The sequence below is a fragment of the Cryptosporidium muris genome, genomic scaffold (assembly GCF_000006515.1).
Source record: "Cryptosporidium muris RN66 scf_1106632373461 genomic scaffold, whole genome shotgun sequence".
Classification (NCBI taxonomy): Eukaryota; Apicomplexa; class Conoidasida; order Eucoccidiorida; family Cryptosporidiidae; genus Cryptosporidium; species Cryptosporidium muris.
Window position 1 is genome coordinate 316,158 of NW_002196576.1, and position 26,044 is coordinate 342,201.

General features: G+C 33.4%; 1 protein-coding gene across 1 annotated transcript, besides 3 other annotated features; it reads right to left on the bottom strand.

Moving 5' to 3' along the window:
• Nucleotides 1–6: part of a sequence feature (AT_rich) that runs on past the window's edge.
• A 22-nt stretch (nt 7–28) lies between these two features.
• Nucleotides 29–25,429, bottom strand: CMU_001350 (type I fatty acid synthase, putative; the record flags this gene model as incomplete). Its single annotated transcript, XM_002141577.1, has 1 exon — nt 29–25,429. The coding sequence occupies one exon, from the start codon at nt 25,427–25,429 to the stop codon at nt 29–31; it is 25,401 nt and encodes an 8,466-aa protein (XP_002141613.1).
• Nucleotides 153–188: a sequence feature (AT_rich).
• Nucleotides 24,271–24,294: a sequence feature (AT_rich).
• Nucleotides 25,430–26,044: the final 615 nt, after the last annotated feature.

The following is a 26,044-nucleotide window of genomic DNA, read 5'->3' on the forward strand; positions in this document are numbered from 1 at the left end:
TTTATTCAGTATAGATATAGATAATAAATTAACTTATTATCCCTTCACAAAAAGAGAGTAAAGTTGATTCTAATTTAAGATCACTTTGCATGTCCTCGTTAGATAAAACTAAAACTCTATCTTTTGATTGAATAGATTTATTCTGTTCTCTGTTTAAAATTAAATCAAATATATCATTTATTTTTTTTGAAGTAATAGAATTGGATTTCCCAAAGTACTTTTTGGCCTTTGTATGAATTTCAGTTTCCCATTGTTTTATTATCAGGCTTCTATTATTAGATTCAGTATTGTAATTTTCTTGATGTTCATAATCTTGTTTATTTAAGACTACGACTATCTTGCAATTTTCAAATATGCTAAGGATTTCATTAATACATCCAAGGTGGAATGGAGAACTTAATATAAGAGGGTCATTATAATTATATTTAGCTGCAATTTTACTAATATAATACTTGTAACTTGAATAGATCTCCTGAAGTTTGGATGGCTGCAATAGCTGAGTTTGATAATCCTGTAAATATTCACCATATATTAAAGGAGTACTAAATGGGGACATAAGCAATATTTCTAAGATTAATGCATCATCTTCCACTACAGATTGTTCATCTAATTGAACTTCGTCTAGATTTAGAAGGCAACAAATCTGAGACATCTTCATTCTATTGATCATGAATTTTTTACTAAAGGAGTTTGGATTATAGGGGCAAACAATATCAACAAATTTAAGTTCAGAAACACGTCCAAGAATGCGTTTAATATGATTTCTTACGTTCTTGTTAACATCATATGAAAGTCCAGTGACAAATATACATTGAGGGGTATTTTGAGGTATCTTCATGTTGTGTAAAATATATTGATTTATTAAAGACTGCTTAATTAACAAATAGCTAGAATATTTACCAAAAAATGTTAAGTCACACTTTTTAGTAGCATGTTGGATTTGTTTCGCAGCACTGATTACATTATGATTATCTGCTTTAAATTCATCAACATTAATAAATTCAGTTTTCATCTCAAAAAGTGCATCATCTATGCAATCTGTTATCTCATATCTGATAGCTTTAGATTTAGCAGGGAAATATCCATGTCTAGTTGCATATAAAAATGAATTACAAAAAGTTTCTCTAAGAGATGGCCACTTAATTTCAGGAATATCTTCAAGTATATTTGAAGAGTTGACTGGGAATAGTTCTGTTCTCTCTTTATTATCAAACCAATAATGACGCCAATATTGCATTAAAGGTACAAATTTAAAAATAGGACTTTCTGGACCTCGTTCCTTTATAGCAGTTAAAAATTTATCAATATTAACTCCATAATAAACTAGACCAAGTTCACGAGCCCAATTCTCAATATCTGAGCGAGTAAGAATTCTTGTATCTATTAAGTTGTATCTCCAATATTTTCTATTACTCCTAAAGGATGCTAAAACAATCATATCACAAATTGTATTTACTGGAGTTAATGGAGCTGTTGTAGAACCAATAGGGAATATTCCTTCACATATTGATGCTATTAATAGAGATGTAGCATAATCTGTTTTGTTTGTAAAACCGGTATCTGATGCTACATAGGTATTTGGGAGTCTGTAAATAGTTACAGGTAGTCCCTTTGATCTTGCAAATTCCAAAATTTGTTCAGCTGCCCATTTGCTCCAAGGATATCCCTGTCTAGATGGTGGGAATAATCTATTCATTTCTTTAGTATTAGGTCCATCAAATTCAGAAACAATGGAATCCGAGAATTCTCTTGTAAACATTGCAAAAAAGGCTGGGAATTGTCCTAAAGTGGAAGAAAAGTGCAAATGTTTGATTTTTACTTTAGAACAGAACTCTATAATTCCAGATATTGATAATGAGTTCGTTTTCCGGAGTCTTTTGTAGTTACTGAGTAAGTTTACATCTCCTCCAATATGATATACAATATCAACTTGTTTGCATAATTCATTGTACCTTTCTTCAGAAAGACCTAAAAAGTTCTGTTCAAAATCACCACATTCTACTATTATTTTAGAAATAAATTTAGGATCCCAGATTTCTGCCTCTGAGCAAGCAGTGATAATTCTCTCAAGACCAGCTTTGGGTGAACTTGAACGTACCAAACAAATCACATTTAGATGTGGCATATATTCCAGTAATTTAACTAGTAAAATTCTGCCCACAAACCCTGTAACACCTGTCAATAAAGCTAATTGAATATTCTCAGGAGCAGTGGCTGGTTCAATATTTTCTAGATTAATGTTTAGATTGGAAATTACATTTGCTACATCATCTGAAGGATTATAAAAATCTACTACTTTTACTTCAGAAGATTCCTCATTTATTGGTTTTTTTGTGTTTTCCTCAATTGTAATTATTTCATTCCAAGATACATAAAGAAGATCAAAATCTTCATGGTTCTCCACTCCAATATCTTCTAAAGCAGTAATAATATCTGTTTCAGCTATCAACTCAGTAAAATTAGAATATCGTTTGTTAAATGACTCAAGATATAGTAAATAACGTTCGGACTGCTTGAGTGAACTCAATAACCATTGTTCAATACTTCCATGGGAATTAGATATATTAGATTGGAGCTGGGGATTATTTGTATACTGATCTTTTGAAGAGTTTTCATCAAAATTATTTTGCCTTACATAATGGGCAATTGTTGCAATGGTTGGGTTTTCAAATACCAATGTTTGAGGTAATTTAACTGCAGTAAGATCTAATATTGTATTTCTGAATTCCACAGCTCCCAGAGAATCTAGACCTAAGTCTAATAGTACAGTTTCCGGAGTTGGTAGTGTAGCAGAGCCTGCGCACTGCTGTGCTATATGAGATATTAAGTCGATTAATTCTTCATCTGTCATATTTTGGATATCAATATGCTTACTGACCTTTTTATGTGAGCTATAATCTATTTCGTTAAAGAATGTCGGAATAGAACTATACCTGCGCATAAATGCATCCCATTTAAGAGCCTGACACCCTATTACACTTTCACTATGTAAATAACACATCGTATCATTTAGTATTCTAATACCAAGCTCATTAGATATGCCATACATTCCAACTTTCTCAAGATGTTGTTTTAAGTCTGCTGCCATACCTTGGTCAATCCATGGACCCCATTGTATACTAAGACAATTCAAACCATGTTTTTGCCTGTGATTTGCCAAAGAATCCAAACAAGCATTTGCTGCAGAATAGTTTGTTTGACCAAAATTTCCAAGGAGAGATGCAACTGATGAAAATAAAACAAAATGATTTAGATTTTTGTTCAAATCTAATTCATAACATATCTCATGTAAATTCCATGCTCCATAAACCTTAGGGGCATATACAGTTTCAAGTGATTCTATATTTTGAGATAGAATAGCACCATCCATTAATACACCTGCTATATGGAATATACCATATATTGGTTCATTATCAAACATCCTTTGGATCTCAGTAAATGCAGCTCGAACACTTTGTTTATTCGAGACATCACAAGCAATACACTCTATCCTAATAATACTAGAATTCAAAAATCCTTCTATTTCAGATATATTTTTTAGATTCTGATTATTTGCACTTCTAGATAATATTACAATATTCCTAATACCCTCTTCTAGTAGCCAATGGATTACAACACGACCCAAACCTCCTAAACCACCTGTTATTATATAAACACCATATTGATATTTTGAAAAATTATTGTATCTTTTAATTTGACAATAATTCGATTTATTAACACATTGTTGTTCAATTGTATCTTCAGAAATTATTTCTGAACATTTCCTTATTGAAAATGGGCTAGGAATATTTATAATAACTTTTCCAATATGTTGAGCTCTTTGCATAAATCTAAATGCTGCAATACCATCATTTTCACCTTTGTAATTTCTCATATTAAATATTTTCATTGGTAATGGTTGTATCTTTTTCTCATTTGCTAAATTTCTAATACGATCTAACATACTTCTAAACCAAATAGGTTTTTCTTCCATCATTACATCAATAGCAACTTTAGTATAATTGATATTTGGCCTTATTTTAGCAACATCTTCATCACTCCATATACCACGCTTACCTAATTCAATAAAATGACCATTTGGTTTTAATAATTCTAAAGAGGCAGGAATAAAATCTTCAATTAATGAATTGACTACAATATCTAATTTTCCAATATATTGTTCCATATCTTTAGTAAATTTGGATGAATCCCTTGAACTACTAACAACTTCAACTCCAATTGATTTTGCATATTCAATCTTTGTATCATTACCTGCAGTTCCATATACTTTTGCACCTATAGTCTTACAATATTGAACAATCATTAATCCAATTCCACCAGTTACTGCATGAACTAATACATGATCTCCAGATTTAATATTTGCAATATCTTTCAAAACTAATTCAACAGTAGTAGTAACTACTGGTAAGGTAGCAGCCTCTTCAAATGAAAATCCATCTGGTATTTTACACATAAGATTAGCATCGGTAGTAACATATGTTTTTAGGCAACCGGGGGCTACACCAAATACATAATCACCAACTTGAAGATGAGAAACACCTTCTCCAACTGCAACTACTATACCAGAGCAATCTCCTCCTGGAGGACCTGGATCTCCTGGATATAATCCCATAACATTTAATACATCTCTAAAGTTTAATCCAATAGATCTTACACGAATTTCCACTGTATTTTGCATAGGTTTGGATCTTTCTGCTAAAGCTAGAGGCTTTAATTTAAGATTAGTGATAGCACCTCGACTGTTCATAACCATCTTAAGTGAACCCAATATCGGGAAGTTGATATTTTCTAGCCTTGGAGCTAAGACATCACTTTTACAGAGAATAAGATCAGTCTCATTTTTAAGAGCATCGTTTGAGCAATTTATGACAGTTCTAGCAATAAATTCCAAACAACCCAGCAGTTTATATGGATCATCCACTAGTTCAGAGCAGCATTTCACATGTGAAATATGAATAAATTTACCTATAACATTTTCAAGCTCAACTCTTGCTGTTTTAACGAATCCACTAATCCCAGAATGCCTTGGTACGTCAAGTATACTGGGTGAGTCCTTAGTTTTCTGATTATCAGGAATACTTGTTTGGTTTTCATCTTTTTCAATAAGTATAGTTTCATTGCCTTCATTGTCACATCTCGATAGACATATAAATGGAGGTGTACTTGTTGACATAGCTAATGATGACATTACCTGTACAATCTTTAATATATCCCCCATAGTTTGACAAGCTGGCAGATCAGGTAGTAGAGCTCCAAGATAAAACATTAAGTCCCAGTTCTCTTCCTGAATAGTTTGTTCAAGAAAATCTGTTGTTAACTTTGTATTTATATCAATAAATGTAAATAAATATTGATTAAATTTGTTGAGATATTCACTTAACAATTTTTGAATTACTTTTGGTACCCCAAATACAACAATATAAGTCTTAGAGCATGACTCCTCATTATATTCCTTAGTATCAGTAAGAGATTCAGTGTGAGCTTCACTACTTAGTAATTGTAAATCAGCAAGCCTTTTTAATTTTGTCCTCCACAAAACTTGATGGGGTATCCTCAAATCTTGAGCAAAGAGAGCTGCTGCATTCTGAAATCTTTTTAATGTAACATCTTCAAAAAATGCAATAAATTCATTAGTACTAGAATCCCAAAGGGTAACATCTATAAAAGCTATATCTCCAGTTTTTTCTAACTTCTTAAGTTCAACTAAAGACCATACACCTTTCGTTGCAACATGACGGCCATAGATACATCTCTTGAACCCAATTGGAACAAGAGCACTCAAAATATTAGTTGATTTGGAGTTCTTTATATTTGAGATATCAAAATCTTCTGTAGTATTTAATAGAGAATTCGCAAAAAATGCAGAAGATGCTTGGAAAGCTGCATCAACCATACTTGGATGTATTCTTACTTCAAAATTATTACTTGAATTAGGGTACTTGATATAACAAAATATTTGGGTTATTTTTTGTTTATTTAATTGTGGATTTTCTTGTTTTGAGTTGTTGAGCTCTGTATTTTTATAAGTTTCCTCTTGTTTCTCTAGCTTATCTCTATTATAGTTTTCTTTTTCAATCTGATAACGTGCAGAAGTTAAGCATTTATACATGGGGCCATATTGAAGTCCAATTTCATTCATTATGGCATACATCAAGTCAACAGGAAATTCCTTTACTGTATCTTTACTAAGATCAAATTCCTTTAACAGAGAATCCAGACTAGTCGAAGGAACTTGAATATCTTCCTTCTCTAATATTCTAGAAGAAGATATTGAAGCATGTAAAATTGATTTCTGATCTTCAGTTTCATACTCAGTATCATAGACATCAAATGAGTCTAATTTCTTTTTGATCTTCATATTCCCATTAATATCGGATATAATGACCTCCATTTCAGAGATGGTTTCATTTGAGGAATATACTAAAGGCTTTTCAATATCCATAGAATTTAATTCAATAAAACTAGAAGGTAACTTTTTTGATCTTAGAATCTTGAAAGCTGTCACAGCAAAGATCTCAATAAGTGCAGCAGCTGGAACAACTTGCATATTAAATATCACATGGTCACAAACCATTGAATTGAATTCTTTAGAGTTGATCATATCAGTAGTATATAAATATGAGTTTCCATTTCCTTGAGGACCGTTGTACTTGTTTAATAAAGGATGGAAGTTTGTAAGATCTTCCCAATGGAATCTATGTTTATTCCATTTAGGACGAATATGATCTAAAGAGACAAATTCAGAATATTTATTTAGTGCTTGTACAGCGTTTTTAAAAGTTACTCCACTAACATTATCTACAGAAGCTATCCAAAATATATCTTGTATATCCATGTAATCTGGAATAGTAGGGGTCAAAAATACCCCACCAATTGTCTGCTTTGCCATGTTTGATAAAACTGCCTTGGGTCCAATTTCTAACATTATAATAGACTTTTCGTCTACAGATGTTGCAGTCTGAATGCTGTCATAGAATCTAACAGGATGTAAAATATGTCGTGTCCAATATTTCTTTTTTGTTATAAAGGAAGTCTCTGCATTCCCAGTCATGCAAGATATGAAACGTACTTTGGGAGTTTTTAGATCTAAACAGTCCAGAAATTTCTCAAATTCAGTCTCAGCTTCACTAACCAAAGGTGAATGGAATGCATGTGAAACATCCAAAAGTTTATATCGATTTTCCATACCAATATCTGAAATAACTTTCATTACAGAACTTCTTGATCCTGAAATTGTAACATTTTTAGGCCCGTTAATAGCTGCAACCGCTACAGTGGATTCTAATTCAAGGTTCTTGATAGATTTTAAAACTTGTTCCTCGGAAGCCCTACAAGCAGCCATCACACCATCTTTAGTTGGCAAAGAAGACATTATTGCAGCTCTACGAGCCACTAATGTCGCACCTTCTTCTATAGTCATAACACCACTAACCACAGCTGCTGCAAATTCTCCTAAACTATGACCCATAACAGCTGAGGGCTGTATTCCTATAGATTCCCATAATTTAGTTAAAGAATATTCAATTGCAAATATTGCAGGCTGTGCAAATGATGTTTCGCTTAATACATCATTATTTCCTTGAGTAGTATCTTTTGGATATATGATATCAATGAGTGATTGGTTCAAAGTAGAACTAAACAGTTCATCACATAGATTCATTGCATCTCTAAACACAGGTTCAGATTCATATAAATCCTTGCACATGTCCACATATTGAGATCCTTGTCCATTATACATAAAGACAATATATGGCTCGTTAACTTCAGTATGAGAAGTCTTTTCTTCACTGTATTTAGGAGCCTGAATTACTACATGGGCATTACAGCCACCAAATCCAAAGCCACTTACGCCACCAATATGTCTTGATTTTGATTTCTCTAAAGGAATTATTTCTCTCGGAAATATAACATCAAAACCTTCGGCATCAATATGGGGATTTATATTTTTAAGATGAAGTATTTTAGGAGCTTTTTGATATTGCAAAACCAAAATAAGTTTAACTACCCCAGCAATTCCTGCAGCACCTTCCAGATGTCCTATATTCGTCTTTAGTGCTCCCAAAATTAAAGAGTGAGATCTAGCTGAAGTTCCAACATTAGTTTCTGTTCCAGATCCAAAGATAGTCTTTAAAGCTCCAAATTCAATTGGATCTCCTAGTGCAGTCCCTGTGCCATGAGCTTCTATATAATCAATATCATTTGGTGTTATACGTGAATGGAGAAGAGCAGTTTTAATAACCTCTACTTGAGCAGGCCCATTTGGAGCAGTCAAACTAGCACTACGGCCATTATGATTCGTTGCAGCTCCTAAAATATAAGCTAAAGGTATTATTGGTTTTCCATTTATCTGGGTTTTGGAAGTTATATACACTGATGCACACCCCTCACCACGAGCATACCCATTCGCTGCAGCATCAAAAGTCTTGCACATACAGTCAGGAGAGAGCATTCTAGCTCTACAAAAGGCAACAAATAGGTGGGGACTTAGCATAAGATTGACACCTCCTACTATTGCACTATGGCAAAGACCACTTTTTATTGCAGTAACTGCTGCATCCATTGCAACAAGAGAAGATGAACAAGCAGTATCTATTGTTTGAGAGGGGCCTCTAAAACCAAATGAATAAGATATTCTATTTGAAACTAGTGACCCAGCACCACCTGATCCTGTATAAGAGGTAAAATTATCTAATCCAAATTTGGTCTGTAAAAAGTGCCAATCTGAGTTGCAACATCCAACAAAGACTCCTGTCATTGAAGGATCATCTATTGTACCTTGTACAGAACGTTTAACAGATGATAAACCTCTTTTGGTTATTCCACAACTATACATAGCTTCGTAAGATATTTCTAACATCAGCTTTTGTTGAGGATCTACATTCATTGCTTCTGTGGGAGACATTCCAAAAAATGTATTATCAAATAAATCAATATCTCTTATAAAGGCTCCCTTATTTACATAAGATTTACTCCTATTATCAGGGTCAGGGTCATAGAAGTAATCAACAACCCATCTATCCAAAGGAATTTCTCCAATACAGTAATTTCCACTTAATACAACTTTATCCCATAGATCATCTGATGACATGACATCTCCTGGTAGGCGACAGGATATACCAACAACAGCAATAGGTGTGTTCTGGCTATTAATAATATAAGGGGTTTCTAAAGGAGACTTTTTGGTGTCCTCTACAAATAAAGAATCTGTTAAATATTCCACAATATCCTTTAGAGTTGGATAATCGAACAGTGCTGTAGATGGTATTTTAATACCAAATTTTGAAATTAAAGCATTTTTAAATTCAATAGCAGATAGTGAATCCATTCCAATTTCTGAAAATGGAGTATCTAGTCTCATTGAACTTTGTGAAGTTCCTATGATTTGTTCAATGACTGCTAAAACATTATTTAGTACGAAATCATAAACTTCTTCATGAGTCATTCCACTAGTATCAATAGCATTTCTAGAAGTAAGCTCAAATTCAGAAAATTCTGCTACTTTAGAAAAAAGAGAACAGTGATTTCCTGATATTATATAAGTCTTGAGGTATTTCTCCCAGTTAAATATCTGGCAGGCGATTGTAGATGATATATTGAAACATAGTAAATCATTTAGAGCTCTGATTCCTAATTCATTAGAAATTCCATAAAGGCCTACTTTTTCAAGGTGTTGTTTTAAATCTACTGCCATACCTTGGTCAATCCATGGACCCCATTGTATACTAAGACAATTCAAACCATGTTTTTGCCTGTGATTTGCCAAAGAATCCAAACAAGCATTTGCTGCAGAATAGTTTGTTTGACCAAAATTTCCAAGGAGAGATGCAACTGATGAAAATAAAACAAAATGATTTAGATTTTTGTTCAAATCTAATTCATAACATATCTCATGTAAATTCCATGCTCCATAAACCTTAGGTTTGAAAACTACCTCAAATGATTCTATATTTTGAGATAGAATAGCACCATCCATTAATACACCTGCTATATGGAATATACCATATATTGGTTCATTATCAAACATCCTTTGGATCTCAGTAAATGCAGCTCGAACACTTTGTTTATTCGAGACATCACAAGCAATACACTCTATCCTAATAATACTAGAATTCAAAAATCCTTCTATTTCAGATATATTTTTTAGATTCTGATTATTTGCACTTCTAGATAATATTACAATATTCCTAATACCCTCTTCTAGTAGCCAATGGATTACAACACGACCCAAACCTCCTAAACCACCTGTTATTATATAAACACCATATTGATATTTTGAAAAATTATTGTATCTTTTAATTTGACAATAATTCGATTTATTAACACATTGTTGTTCAATTGTATCTTCAGAAATTATTTCTGAACATTTCCTTATTGAAAATGGGCTAGGAATATTTATAATAACTTTTCCAATATGTTGAGCTCTTTGCATAAATCTAAATGCTGCAATACCATCATTTTCACCTTTGTAATTTCTCATATTAAATATTTTCATTGGTAATGGTTGTATCTTTTTCTCATTTGCTAAATTTCTAATACGATCTAACATACTTCTAAACCAAATAGGTTTTTCTTCCATCATTACATCAATAGCAACTTTAGTATAATTGATATTTGGCCTTATTTTAGCAACATCTTCATCACTCCATATACCACGCTTACCTAATTCAATAAAATGACCATTTGGTTTTAATAATTCTAAAGAGGCAGGAATAAAATCTTCAATTAATGAATTGACTACAATATCTAATTTTCCAATATATTGTTCCATATCTTTAGTAAATTTGGATGAATCCCTTGAACTACTAACAACTTCAACTCCAATTGATTTTGCATATTCAATCTTTGTATCATTACCTGCAGTTCCATATACTTTTGCACCTATAGTCTTACAATATTGAACAATCATTAATCCAATTCCACCAGTTACTGCATGAACTAATACATGATCTCCAGATTTAATATTTGCAATATCTTTCAAAACTAATTCAACAGTAGTAGTAACTACTGGTAAGGTAGCAGCCTCTTCAAATGAAAATCCATCTGGTATTTTACACATAAGATTAGCATCGGTAGTAACATATGTTTTTAGGCAACCGGGGGCTACACCAAATACATAATCACCAACTTGAAGATGAGAAACACCTTCTCCAACTGCAACTACTATACCAGAGCAATCTCCTCCTGGAGGACCTGGATCTCCTGGATATAATCCCATAACATTTAATACATCTCTAAAGTTTAATCCAATAGATCTTACACGTATTTCTATTTGCCCATGTTGAGTTGGTTTAGCTCTTTCCATTGAATACAAAGGTAATAGATCCAGGTTATTAAGGGATCCTCTATTTGACATATAGAGCTTCATAGATCCAATGATCCTATCGGGGTCTTTAAATTTATTTATTATAGGCAAGAATACCATGAACTTCGTCGATTCCTTAGTATTTGATTTAAGTGAATTCTGATCAGATATTCTAATAGCATATTCAGGTTCATATTCTGAGACAAATAAACCTGGATTCTTTTTTTTGGGACTTTGAAGAGTATAATCTTCACTTTCATTATTTATTCTAATATCCCTAAATAGTACAAATAATATTGCATCTATTAGCTCCATATTTCTTTCAATATCTAAAAATCCGATTTTCACAATCTTATCGTAGGATAACTCCAATTCTTGCCGTGCACTTCTTAAAAGGGATATCAAACCTGAATCTATTTTTGGAAATTCCGAAGGTTGATCGTCATTAGTATAAATAAGATTTATTGTAATGATTCTGATAGGTGGCATGGAATATCCACTAAGTTCCAACATTTGCTTAGTTATTTTACAAATGTTAAGAGTTAATTCATAGTATTTGAGGCTATAGCTTAAATCATCTTGAGGTGGTATGTATATACAAATGAGATCCCAATTATGATTATAAGATGATTCAGAAACACTTGGAGATTCTTTTCCAATCATTAGATTTTGCAAATCTTCAAATTTCATTTGTGAAAAGTTAGCAGTTGTAACCGTTATGTTCTCTGGATATTTTGACATTCCCTGAGAATAATCTAAGCAAGTTAGCAATAGGATTTTTAAGTTTTTACTCATTGGAGACTTTATCTTCAATGAGCTAGTTGGAGTTTTTGTTTCTAGAGCAAGGAGTAGTTCATTACGGGTATAGAGTAATTCTGATTTTACCCAGTCAATTTTCCACAAAATCTCTTTAGGAATATTTTGGAATTTTATAACTTGATTAGATACAATGTCATGCTTTACTGAACGCAAAGTCACACCAATTAAAAAGACAACTGGTTCCAAGTTTGAATTTTTAATGATAACATTCACGGATGCACTTTCTTTGTCAAACCCAACAAGTTGGATATAAGCCCAAAGCTTCTCCCCTTTTAAGAAGCTAAGTTGATCTGTTTTTGTAGGGATATAGCCCACATTTAGGCTCACAGGAACCATAGTGACGCGTCTATTTAACTCAGGATCCTCTGATTTACTTAAATCTCCTAACAGTGAAGCACACATATGCAAAGCTCCATCTAATATTGTAGGATGTAGTACAAAGCCTCTTTCATTATTAAAAGCCTCATAGAATGCCAGTGGATCATTATTCATATACTTAAGATTCTCAAAATCAATTTGCAAAACACCAAAAGCAGTGTTTTCACTAATTTTCCACATTTGTTTAAGAGTTTTAAATCTAGAGCCATATTGTAACCCTGCATCATACATTCCAGAATATACTGCATCTACAGAAAATGAATTTTTGCTAGAGATTGACTCTAAATCTGGCCAACTAGATAAGAATGAAGAATTTTTTTGTTTTGCTTCATTATTATTTAAAAATTCAATACCTGAACAAACTGCATACTCCACTAAATCCTTTCCTTCCGAAATATCAGATTGGATACTAATTTGGTAACCATTGAGATTAGAAATAGTAATATAGAAATCACTATTATCTATTATTTCATTATCTTCACAATATTCAATTGTTCCTTGAGAATTTTTTAGCAGAGGATATTTGGAAGCAGAAGATAATGGGAAAGGTTGTAAGAAAGCCACATGCTTAATACAAACCCAATCTGGCATAGATTCCCTAACTCCCAGTGCAACTTGGGATGATGCAAGTTGCACAGCAGCATTAGCTAAAAGATCTACATATGCAGCACCTGGGAGAATCGATTTACCTAAAACTTTGTGATTTTCAAAAAGTTCAAGAATATCTAAATTTAGTCTGCAGCAAAATTCAAGTCTCTGTAGTAAATCTGAGGCATTACTTTGACCAAGTGGTAGATTTTCGGATATCCATTCATTATCTGATAAGTCCTGTAGAGGTATTACAATAGGATGTACTGTTTTAATCCATGGAATTTCTCTTCTTTGCAATAATTGACTACGCCACAAATCTGAATTAGTACTATTGGGAGTTTTGTTATTGCTACCATACTTACTTACAAGATTTGCAATTGCTTTATCTAAAGCTTCCTTAAATACATATTTAGAATCTTTAATCAAGGCTGTACAAAGGATATTTGCAGAACTATGAGATGGAATAGAAGCTTTAATAAGCTGTGTTAGTACTGGGCGTGATGCAATTTCTACAAAAACATTTGGTTTTTCAAGGGACTCTTCTAACCTAAATACTACTGCATCATGAAGACGAACTGGATTTAAAATATGCCTAGACCAATATTCTGGAGTTGCAAGAAATTCCTGTTCACTTCTACCTGAAACTGTAGAAATAAAATTCAAAACTGGTTTTTTTAAATTTACAGACTTCAGATATTCTGAAAATAGAGGTTCAGCTTCACTAACTAGAGGTGAATGAAAAGCATGTGATACATCCAACTGTTTGAAGCGATTCTCCATACCCAGGTATTTCAGCATTTTCATAACGGACTCCCTAGACCCTGATATAGTCACACTGTTAGGTCCATTTATAGCTGCAACTGCAACTGAAGATTCAAAATTTAATTTCTTAATAGCATTCAGAACTTTTTCTTCTGTTAATCTACATGCAACCATTATTCCATCATAAAGTGGGAGAGATGCCATGATTTCAGCTCTACGGGCTACTAATACAATAGCATCTTCAAGAGACATTACTTGACTTATTACAGCCGCAACAAATTCGCCTAGACTATGACCCATAACAGAAGATGGTATAATTCCCTTTGATATCCACAATCTCGCAAGAGAATACTCTACAGAGAATATTGCAGGTTGAGCAAATGATGTGTGGTTCAATATCAAGCTAACATCTTCCTCATATTCATTTTGTTTACTGCAATTGTTTGTCTTTGTTAAATTGTTATATTTAACTTCCTCATGGGTGTTATCCTTACTTTTTGATGGATATAGATCTGGATATATTATGCTTAAAAGAGGCCTTTTAAGAATAGGATGCAGAAGCTGATTACATAAATCCATAGAAGACTTAAATATTGGCTCAGTATCGTAAAATTCTCTACACATATTTACATATTGTGATCCTTGCCCAGTAAATACAAATGTGATATTTGGTTTATTCAAATCAGGATCTACAGACTTCTCCAGTTCATCTTTCGTTGGAGCTTCTACAATCACGTGAGCATTACATCCTCCAAATCCAAATCCACTAACACCACCAACCAACTTCTTTTTTGCGTTGCTTAGTGAAAGTAAATTTTGCGGTAGTAATACATTAAACCCCTCAATATCTATATGTGGATTTAAGTTTTTTAGATGGGCAATCTTCGGAGCTTTGCGATGTTGTAAAACTAAAATTAGTTTAATAAGTCCTGATATCCCTGCAGCTCCTTCAAGATGCCCAATATTTGTCTTTAGGGCTCCTAAAACCAATGGTGAATCTCTATTTGAGCCACCAAAGATATTTTTCAAAGCCCCTATTTCTATTGGATCTCCCAAAGATGTTCCAGTTCCATGAGTTTCAATATAGTCAATTTGATTAGGTTGCAATTTTGCTTTACTTAGAGCAGAGCTAATCACATTACTTTGCGAAGGCCCATTGGGAGCTGTAAGGCTGACACTTCGTCCTACATGATTACATGCCCATCCCTTTATAACTCCTAATATTGGTGTCTTTCTTTTGGCATATTCTGAAGCTTTAAGCATAACTATAGTTCCACAACCTTCACCACGTACATATCCATTTGCACTTGAATCAAATGTCTTACAAAATCCGTTAGGGGAAAGCATTCTAGCTTTCGAAAATGCTATAAATAGATTTGGAGAAAGTAGATTGTGAACTCCTCCTACAATAGCCCCGTTACATTCATCATTTTTAAAGCAGTCCATTGCAACACACATAGCAGTAAGGGAAGACGCGCATGCGGTATCTACAGTCATACTTGGCCCTTTAAGGCCAAATACAAATGAAACACGATTAGAAATCGTTGTATTTGCGGCACCTGTTCCAGTGAAAGGGGCCATAATTCTTCTGTTTTGTAAAAATGACCAGTCATTTGAGCAACATCCAACAAACACTCCTATATTTGCCCCTAATAGAGTCTCTTCAGAATAAGAGGCATCTACTAAAGCTTCATAGCTTATTTCAAGTAAAATTCTTTGTTGAGGATCCATATAGTTAGCCTCTATATTGGGAATTTTGAATTTTTGGTTATCGAAAAGTTCCACAGCATCCATAAAACAACCCTTATTTGTGTAGCTCTTCCCAGCCATATCTGGATCTGAGTTATAAAATAACAAATTATTCCATCTACTTAGTGGAATATCTCTTACTGCACAAAATGTTCCATCTATTGAGTTTATATGACGATTTGTTAATGGATTTACAGAATATCCATTTATCAAAGAAGTCCACAATCCCTGAGGAGTGTTAGCCCCCCCAGGTAGACGGCAAGCCATTCCAACAATAATTCCTACATTTTCTGAGCTATCGGCTCTTGTTATATCACTAATATCCTGAGAAATTGCACTTGTAGATGCTTTAAAACTTTTATCTTCTACTTTTTCACAAATATGAGTTACAATACTCCTCAAGGTTGGATAGTCAAAAAGTATTGTTGCTGACAATTTTATCTTAAATTTTTGACAAAGAGAATTCCTGAATTCAAGTGCTGCCAAAGAATCTATCCCAATATTTTGTAAAGGTGCATCTAATGAATCTACAGTAATACCAAGTATACTAGTAGCTAATGAACGAATCTCAGCTTCAACATATTCAAATCTTTGTACGGGTGATAAATTAACTAGTGAATTGACTATTGATGATTCATGAAATTGTTCCCTTATTTTCATCATAGAAAGAAATGCTGGTGATTGGCCTAAATAAACTCTCACAATATATGTTTCCCACTTTATAGAAAGACATGAAACCACTTCTAGTAAATTTGGATACAACATTACATCACTTAAAACCTTCAACCCGATTTCATTCGTAATTCCATTTATTCCAACTCTCTCTATATCTTTTTTCAAATTTATTGCCATTCCTTGCTCAATCCAAGGTCCCCACTGAATACTTTGGCCACAGTATCCCAATTTATTACGATAGCTAGCAAGTGCATCTAAACATGCATTTGCAGCTGAGTAGTTTAATTGGCCAAAGTTACCAAGTACTGCAGAAACAGATGAAAACATTACAAAAGATTTCAAGTTATTATCTATACCAAGCTCTTGGCATATATTATGTAAATTCCAAGCTCCAATAGCCTTTGGCTGATATGCAGCCAAAATTTGTGATAAGTCTTGATCCTTTATCTGTGCATCAGAGATAGCCCCTGCAATATGGAAAATATGTTGGATATTCTTTAATTTGCTCATTATATTATACAAATCTTGTTTTTTACTTATATCACATTGTATATGTTCTACAGATATTTCTGGATTATTAATTAGTATAGTCTTAATATCATCCCATTGTGAATTAGATCCTTTTATAGGTTCGCATTTTCTACGGGACAAAATAACAATATCTGTCACTCCTTCACTTATTAACCAAGAAATAGTAATTAAACCCAGAGAACCAAAGCCTCCAGTGATTAAGCACTTCCCTGGAGTAATCTTGGATACAACATACCCTAAAGAGTTTTTACAATTGTCTACAATATTGCATGAAAATGGGCTGGGAATATTTATAATAACTTTTCCAATATGTTGAGCTCTTTGCATAAATCTAAATGCTGCAATACCATCATTTTCACCTTTGTAATTTCTCATATTAAATATTTTCATTGGTAATGGTTGTATCTTTTTCTCATTTGCTAAATTTCTAATACGATCTAACATACTTCTAAACCAAATAGGTTTTTCTTCCATCATTACATCAATAGCAACTTTAGTATAATTGATATTTGGCCTTATTTTAGCAACATCTTCATCACTCCATATACCACGCTTACCTAATTCAATAAAATGACCATTTGGTTTTAATAATTCTAAAGAGGCAGGAATAAAATCTTCAATTAATGAATTGACTACAATATCTAATTTTCCAATATATTGTTCCATATCTTTAGTAAATTTGGATGAATCCCTTGAACTACTAACAACTTCAACTCCAATTGATTTTGCATATTCAATCTTTGTATCATTACCTGCAGTTCCATATACTTTTGCACCTATAGTCTTACAATATTGAACAATCATTAATCCAATTCCACCAGTTACTGCATGAACTAATACATGATCTCCAGATTTAATATTTGCAATATCTTTCAAAACTAATTCAACAGTAGTAGTAACTACTGGTAAGGTAGCAGCCTCTTCAAATGAAAATCCATCTGGTATTTTACACATAAGATTAGCATCGGTAGTAACATATGTTTTTAGGCAACCGGGGGCTACACCAAATACATAATCACCAACTTGAAGATGAGAAACACCTTCTCCAACTGCAACTACTATACCAGAGCAATCTCCTCCTGGAGGACCTGGATCTCCTGGATATAATCCCATAACATTTAATACATCTCTAAAGTTTAATCCAATAGATCTTACACGGATCTCTACTTCTCCTTTTTTTGGGCTTGCTCTTTGGGAAGATGACATACCTCTTAATTTCAAATTTGTTAAGGATCCCCTTCCAATCATACAAAGCTCTAGTGGTCCCTTTATAGCTACATCAAGACACTTCTTTAAACGGTTGACGCAGATAACTCTAGATCTTATGCAAAATTCGTACTCAGTATCAAGCCTTGATATACTTGACATGCTATTTATCCAATTGAAAGTACTAAGTATTTCAGCCTGATTTCTCCTATATTCAACTTTTTTATTCAATAGAAATTCTACGTCAAGACATTTTATAGGAGATAGAATAGAATATATCATTTTCATTTCAATTCTTGCTGATCTTGCCATGGCCCATAAACCAGCGTGAATTGGCAATTCTTCTTTTATAACTTCGGTATTCTGTAAATTTTGAGTTTTATATGTTAATATCCAAATAGTTGGAATACTAGGTTGAAGATTTTGAAGTTCCTTAGAATGCTTATACTTTGGGGAACTCTGTGACTGCTCATACTCCAAACTATCTTGTATAATTTGTGATTCACTTGATTTCTTTGTGTAGATTTGAATGATTGCCTTACAAATGCTGAGACCTGCATTTAAAACATGTATAGCATCTTCATTTCCAAGTTCACCAGTACTATTCTCTTCTACTTCAATAGCAGGTAAAAATACAACACAGTTATAATTCTGAGAAAAGTATTTTACAAGCTCTTCAGTCCATGAGTTACTTTTTATTTTTGTTAGATTCAGGTATTGGAAATTGGTAGACTGATCTTGAATTTCATTTAAAACTTGAGGTATATGTTCTCCAAAGTGCAAAACTAAGATGGAGCATATACTTTGTAAACTATCCTTTATAAATTCAGATCCTTCTGCTTTATTATCTATTTCCTCATTAGACGCTACTTCTGTACAGTTTTGAACTTGCAATTGCCCATAGGTAATCCACTCATTAGTCCACAGTAAATCTTTTGTTTGTCTCTCAAAAGAAAAAGATGATATGGATGTAGAATCTAGCTGACAAAGGACAACTTTGGAAAGCTCTACTACTAAATACCCTTTTGAATCATACAGTTCAACATTAATAGTTGCAGTCTTTCTATCTTGGTTGCAGATTAAAACATTTGCCCAAAAGGTATCACAATCCGTACTTTTAATAAGTGTTGCACGATCAATGGATACAGGAATCATAGCCTTAGCCTTACTAGGTTGTTGCTTTTCTTCGTTTTTATTATCCTTTTGAATAGATGAACCAGGAATATCAAGTTCATTATTTCCTTCACTGAGATTGCCCACTAAAATAGATGCAACATGTAAGGAACCATCAATAATTGTTGGATGAATAAAGAAGCCTTTTTCAAAGGAATCTAGCTTACTGAATTTAGATAAACTCAATTTTCCAAGAGCTCGTTGCGCATCTTTACTTTTATATAATTCCTTCAATGTCCTAAATCTGTTCCCATATTTCAAGCCAACTCTAGAAAGTTCTCTATAGATATTATTAACATCAAATTCAATAGGATAAGTAGCTCTAAGATCTTCAAGAGATATAGGTTTTTTAGGAAGGACACCCCCACTTTCTATTAAACAACTAAAATTTTGAGTGAAAACTTCATCGTCCATGTTGCTACTACTAATTATTAGTTCTTGAGAACCACTAATAATACACTCCACTTGTATATTCCCTTGCTTTTCAGTTTTATCGGAATTCTCTAGGTTTAAGGAACTTCTATTTAAAACATTTGGGATATTTTCTAAAACTGTAGAATATTCAATATCGCTCTTATCACTACCAATAACCATCGGAGACTCAAATATAGCACTTTTTAGGGTAACTATACAACGTTCTGTTAATCCAAGAGATGTAGATAAAGCAGCAGCTGCAATGTCCACAAAACCAGCTGCAGGCATAACTATATGCCCATAGACTATGTGATCAGATAGTAAACGAACAGAAGCTGACGATAAATAAGATAATGATTTAAACTCGTATTCAGCACTTGTCTTGTTATCGCTTTTTAAGAATGGATGAGGAATTCCAACCCATGGAAAAGCCTCTCTTGGAAATAAACCATCCTGTTTTGGGAGCTTTTTCTCAAGATAAGTTCTGGGAGTGATTTTTGTTATCTTTATAACTTGTTGGACATAATTAGTTAAGTCATTAAATTTTGGTAAACTATAACCTTCAGAAGTGAAAGAGGAAATCCAAGTTGTATTGTTAGGTACTTCACTGTCCAATAGTACAGTAGAACTCAGTCTTGATTGACCTATTAGCATATCATCTTCAGTTATAGTTCTTAATACATTTCCTGTTATATTTCTGATTGTCTCAAAATTATCACTTTCTTTATTGAGACTTTGCATTAGCTCAATATCTATTGGAGATGTAACAGATGTAGGGCCAACATCTATAAAGACTCTACATCCTGCAGAAATAGCTGTCTTAATTGCATCATATGCTTTTATTTTATCAACTATTTGCCACGCCCAATATCTTGGGTTTGTAATTTCCTTTGATACAAAGTTCCCAGTTTTACCACTAATAAAAGGTAATTCAGGTTTTAAGAGTATATTGCCACCTAAAAGTTGAGCAATTGGTTCAACTGCATCCTTAAGTACTGGAGTATGCAGAGCATGGGATACTCCCAGCATTCTTGAAGAAGTATGCATTAATTCACTTTCTGCAGATGTAGATTTGAGAGCCACTAAAATAGATTCAATTTCTGAGGTCTTTCCAGATAATAAGATCTCATTTAGACCTAAATTAGCAGCAACCACTACAGAACTATTGTCACCAGAACTAACATCTGCAATGATCATCTCCATATCTTCCTCACTTGAATTGCACAAAACAAGAGTTCCCTCATTTTCAGAAGAAAAAGCTGAAATAATAGAGGCTCTGAGAAGACATATTTTGAGACCATCTTCTAAAGAGAGTGATCCTGCAAAAGTTGCAGCTACTAGTTCACCATCTCCAAAACCTATAACTACTTCAGGAGTAACTCCTTTAGAAACCCATAGCTTAGCCATAGAATATTGAACTGCAAATAGAGCACAATGACAAAGTACAAGTTGATCTAGTTTAGATTGTGCTACACTAAGTTGCACAGGATCTGTTCCTTGAGGATATATTATTGATAATAACGATTGACTTAAAAGAGGATCCAAAATTTGGCAACAAGCTAAAAATGACTCCTTATATACAGCTTCTGTTTCAAATAGGTTGCGTGCCATATTAACAAACTGGAAACCTTGAAATCCAAATATAAATGCTGTGGTTGGAGTTTCAAATATTTCAATGCCATCCACAGACTCACTAGTTTCTTGAATAGTTGGAGGTTCTTCAATAATTACATGACTATTTGTACCTCCAAATCCAAAAGATGAAATACCAGCTAGCCTCTTACAATTATCATAAGAATTAATAGGTGTATGTATTACAGGGATAACTACAGGGAATCCTTTTAGATCAATATGTGGGTTAAGAGATTTAAAATGAATATTCGGAGGCACAATTTGGTGTTTAATAGCTAGCATAGCCTTAAAAAGTCCTGCCATACCTGCAGCTCCTTCCAGATGGCCTACATTGGTTTTTACAGCTCCCACAATTAAGGGCTTTCCAGAATCTCTACCATGACTAAATATAGCCTTAAGAGCTGACATTTCAATTGGATCTCCTAGAGAAGTACCTGTACCATGAGCTTCTATATATTGAATAGAAGATGGGGCTACTTGAGCTTCTATTAAGGCAGCTCGAATTACTTTTTGCTGAGAAATCCCATTAGGAGCTGTCAAAGATGCAGCACGTCCACTATGATTTACAGCAGTACCCTTCACTACTGAAATTATTGTATTACCACTTTTAGTGGCTTTCTGTAAAGATTTTAGTACCAAGACTCCAACACCCTCTCCTCTAGCATATCCATTTGCACTTGCATCAAATACCTTACATCTGCAGTCCACAGATAACATTCGGGTTTTACAAAGCGCTATAGTAATTTGGGGTGATAACATTAGATTTATACCTCCTACAACAGCAGCTTCACACAAAGATGAGGTTAATTCATGAATTGAAACATGTAAAGCTACCAGTGACGCACTGCAAGCTGAATCCACAGTTACGGATGATCCTGTAAGACCTAAAGTATAAGAGACACGATTAGCAATAATTGAGGCTGCATGACTTGTTGCAGCGTATGTTCCAACTGATTGAGTAATTTCTTCAGATTTACAAATTTGATTCCAATCATTACTACAACATCCAACAAATACAGAAATAGGTTGTTTGCTAAGGTTTTCACGACTATATCCAGATCTACTTAATGCTTCATAAGCTGTATCCAAAAAGATACGTTGTTGGGGGTCCATGGCTCGTGCTTCAGCTGGTGATATACGAAAGAATGATGCTCCAAACATATCAGCATCTTCAATAAAACCACCCTCACGTACGTACATTTTATTTTCTGCATCCATATCTGCAGAGTAAAATTCATCTATATCCCAACGAGAACGTGGAATTTCCACAATTGCATCAGTACATGATTGTAACATTTCCCAAAATAGTTCAGGAGTAGTTGAACCTCCTGGGAAGTTACAGGACGCTCCAATTATTGCTATCTCATTCTTAGCATGCTTTAAATTACTATCTCGTCTTAATATGATATCTTGGGGTTGGCACTTTCCAGTAAGCTCAGCTATGATAAATTCTATTATTTCATGAGCGGTAGGATAGTTAAATAGAATAGTAGGTTCTATTTCCAAACCCAATTCCTCACTAATTAACTCTGAGAAGCGTACATATCCCATGCTATCGACACCATATTCATGTAATGGAGCATTTAAATCTAAAGATGAAGCTGGAATATTGAGAACTTCTGAAGCACAATATATAACCTTTTCCTTAATATCTTCAGGAGTTTCAGAAGTAGTAAAGCAAGTTCCAGAACGGTTATCTCTCTTAGGAACAGTAACTTGACCTTCACAAGTCTCACCTTGCTGGTTATAAGGATTGGAATTAGATGATCTAGAAATTATAACTGAAGTAGGGCTAATGAACTGAGAAGAGCGTTCAACATATGTTGGTAAACTAGAAGTCTGTTCACATATCCACTCAAATAGTGGAGTAATTTGTTTAGATATAATTTTATCTCTAGCCATAAAACGTCTGACTTTACCACTGCTAGTTTTAGGTACAGTTCTAGGTGCTAAAAGCCAAATATAATGGACTGGTAAACCACATCTTGAGAAAATAGCTTTTGAAATTGCTCTTACAATAGTATCATAAGCAGGCTTTTCAAAAAATCTTCTTACACGGCTTAGTAGATTTGTTTCCATCCGAACTTCCACTACTAATCCAACAACCTCCTCACCATTTTGTTGAGTAATAGCAAATGCTGCACTAGATCCTGGACGTATACCTGGTACTGAATCCACAGCCTCTTCAATATCTTGTGGATAATAGTTACGTCCTCTTATAATAATAAGATCTTTGATTCTACCTACAACAAATAACATATCTTTGTAAAGAAATCCACTATCACCAGTTCTAAGATAAGAAGCTGGAGATAATGAACCATCAAGTCGAGTGAAGGCAATATTAAATGCCTTAGTAGTTACTTCATAATTTTGATAGTATCCTGATGTTACACATACACTAGATATCCAGATTTCTCCAACTCCCCCACAAGGTACCTCTGTAAATGTATCAGGATTTACAATTCTAACATCAACATTAGGAAATACATGACCACTAGAAACTAAAGTAATATAATCTGCATTCTGTTGATATTTGGCATCTCCATCTTTACAAACAACATCTACCAATTTTTTTTCCCTTAGAGTTTGGCTTTTAACTGTCAAACTTGAAATTTGAGCCCTAAATCGTGGATTTCCTGATACAATCAATGTATGTTCTGCCAAACCATAAGCTGGATGGATTGCAGAAGGTTTTAAGCCACAATTTTTGAAGTGGCTTAGAAAATTTGTAACTGTGCTATGTCTAACTGGTTCAGCTCCAGTAAGAATACCTAAAATTCTGCTTAAATTAAGTTTTGACATTATTTCTGGAGGAGTCTTTCGTATTGTAACTTCAAAAGCAAAATTAGGAGCTCCACTGCAGCAACAATCATACTTATCCATGGCTTGAAGCCATATATAAGGTCTCCGGATAAAATCTAAAGGTGACATATGAATTACAGTACAACCAAAAACGATAGGAGCACAGACGAAACCAATAAGACCCATATCATGATATAATGGTAACCAACTAAAAGCTCTAACATTATGACCTGTGCTTATTTTAAATATATTATTTATAACTGACATGTAAGTATAGTATTTATCATATGTAAGTTGATCAAGAGAAATAAGTCCACCATCTTTGAAGTTTTGTTTCAAGAAATTCCAATTATCTACACTCAAAGGTGTATCATTAAAAATAACCGGTACTCCATCAAGATCATAGCCATAATCACTTTTATGCTGTGAACTAGTACCAGGGCTTATACAACTACTATATTCCGTTCTATTATTTTTATCTGTAAAGTTAACATTTACATTTTGCCTATTTTCCTGAAGTGTTTTAAGATTGCAATTTACTGTGGAATTCATCTTATTTGAAGTATCCCAAAATACTGGGATGCAAAAGCTTCGGATACACAAGTGTACATTAAACAAAAGACATCCATAAGTAACTACAACTCCCTTTGGTTGAGATGTAGACCCAGAAGTAAACTGTAAAAAAGCTACTGAATCAGATCTAACTTTAATTCCAATATAAGAAGCTCGCTTTGATTCATCTGTGATAGTAAGATCTTCAATTGCATCCATTACATTTATCTGATTGATTTCTGATGTATCTGTAGCAATAAAATCAACATCACAGAATCTGCTATCATTTGAGATAGTTCTTAATACATTTACAACCCTGTAGTACTGATTATTTGTAAGCGATAGTGAAGCTCCTGCAATATCTTTTATATCACAAAATCTTTGAATGTCACTTTGTCCCTTAGATGGATCTGGAGGATAAACCGGGACAGCTACAATACCTGCTGATAAGCAAGCTAAAAATGTGACTACAAAATCTGTTCCTGGTGGATAACAAAGCATGACTCTATCACCAGTTTGAAGCTTTAGATTTACTCTAAGATGGTAACAAAGCTTAGAAACACACACATAAATGTCATGAAAGCTCAGTTCCAATTTTATATCACCCATAGAATTGAGCCACATCAGAAACTGCTCAGATTTCTTCTGTTTAGCCCATCTCTTCAAACATGTATAGAAAGGATTTTCCCCAAATTGTAAAAACAGATCTTCGAACATTGATTGTTGCGTTGAAACTTGTACGAATTCTTGAGATTTCTTGAGATCCTCAGAAGAGGTATGTAGCATTATAGGTATAATAGGTGATACATTTGGCTGAGAGCCTTGTTCTTTATTTACTTGCATCCCAGGTCTATCTAGGAGTAGTTTTGTAAACTCAACAAGAGTTTAGGTTATAGGATAATATATAAAAATAATTAGATAGTAGATAATCTGAAACTAAAAAGAAGAATGAACCAGTTTTATTAGATAGATATTAAGTTTTAAGTTTTTGAAGTTATTTGGATCTACTGGATTTTTTTTAAATTTAATGTTGAACAAAGTATAAAAACAAAGCCACTAGATTTCAGTCTTGAGAGCCCCCAAAATGGTTAAATTGAGAAAAAAAGAAGTAAATAAAAAGTAGGAAATAAACAAAATTATAATTAAAATCTTTATCCAATTATTTTTATTAGTTCTAGGAGAGACATTATATTGCTGTATTACAAGCATGCATAACTTTATAGCCAGTACTTTTAATACTAGATAAGAGGGCCCCCTTTTTTTATAGTTTATCCCACCAATATATTTATATATATATGGTTTATTAAATAGGTTAGTGTACTATTCATACTTTATTATAGGTCTATCTATATAGGCAAATTATACTGACAAGTATCACAAATAGACAGCGCTTCACACGTTTTCGCAATCACTCCAGCTGTTACGGACTGAATAAAGTGAATCTACCAGCTACCTATA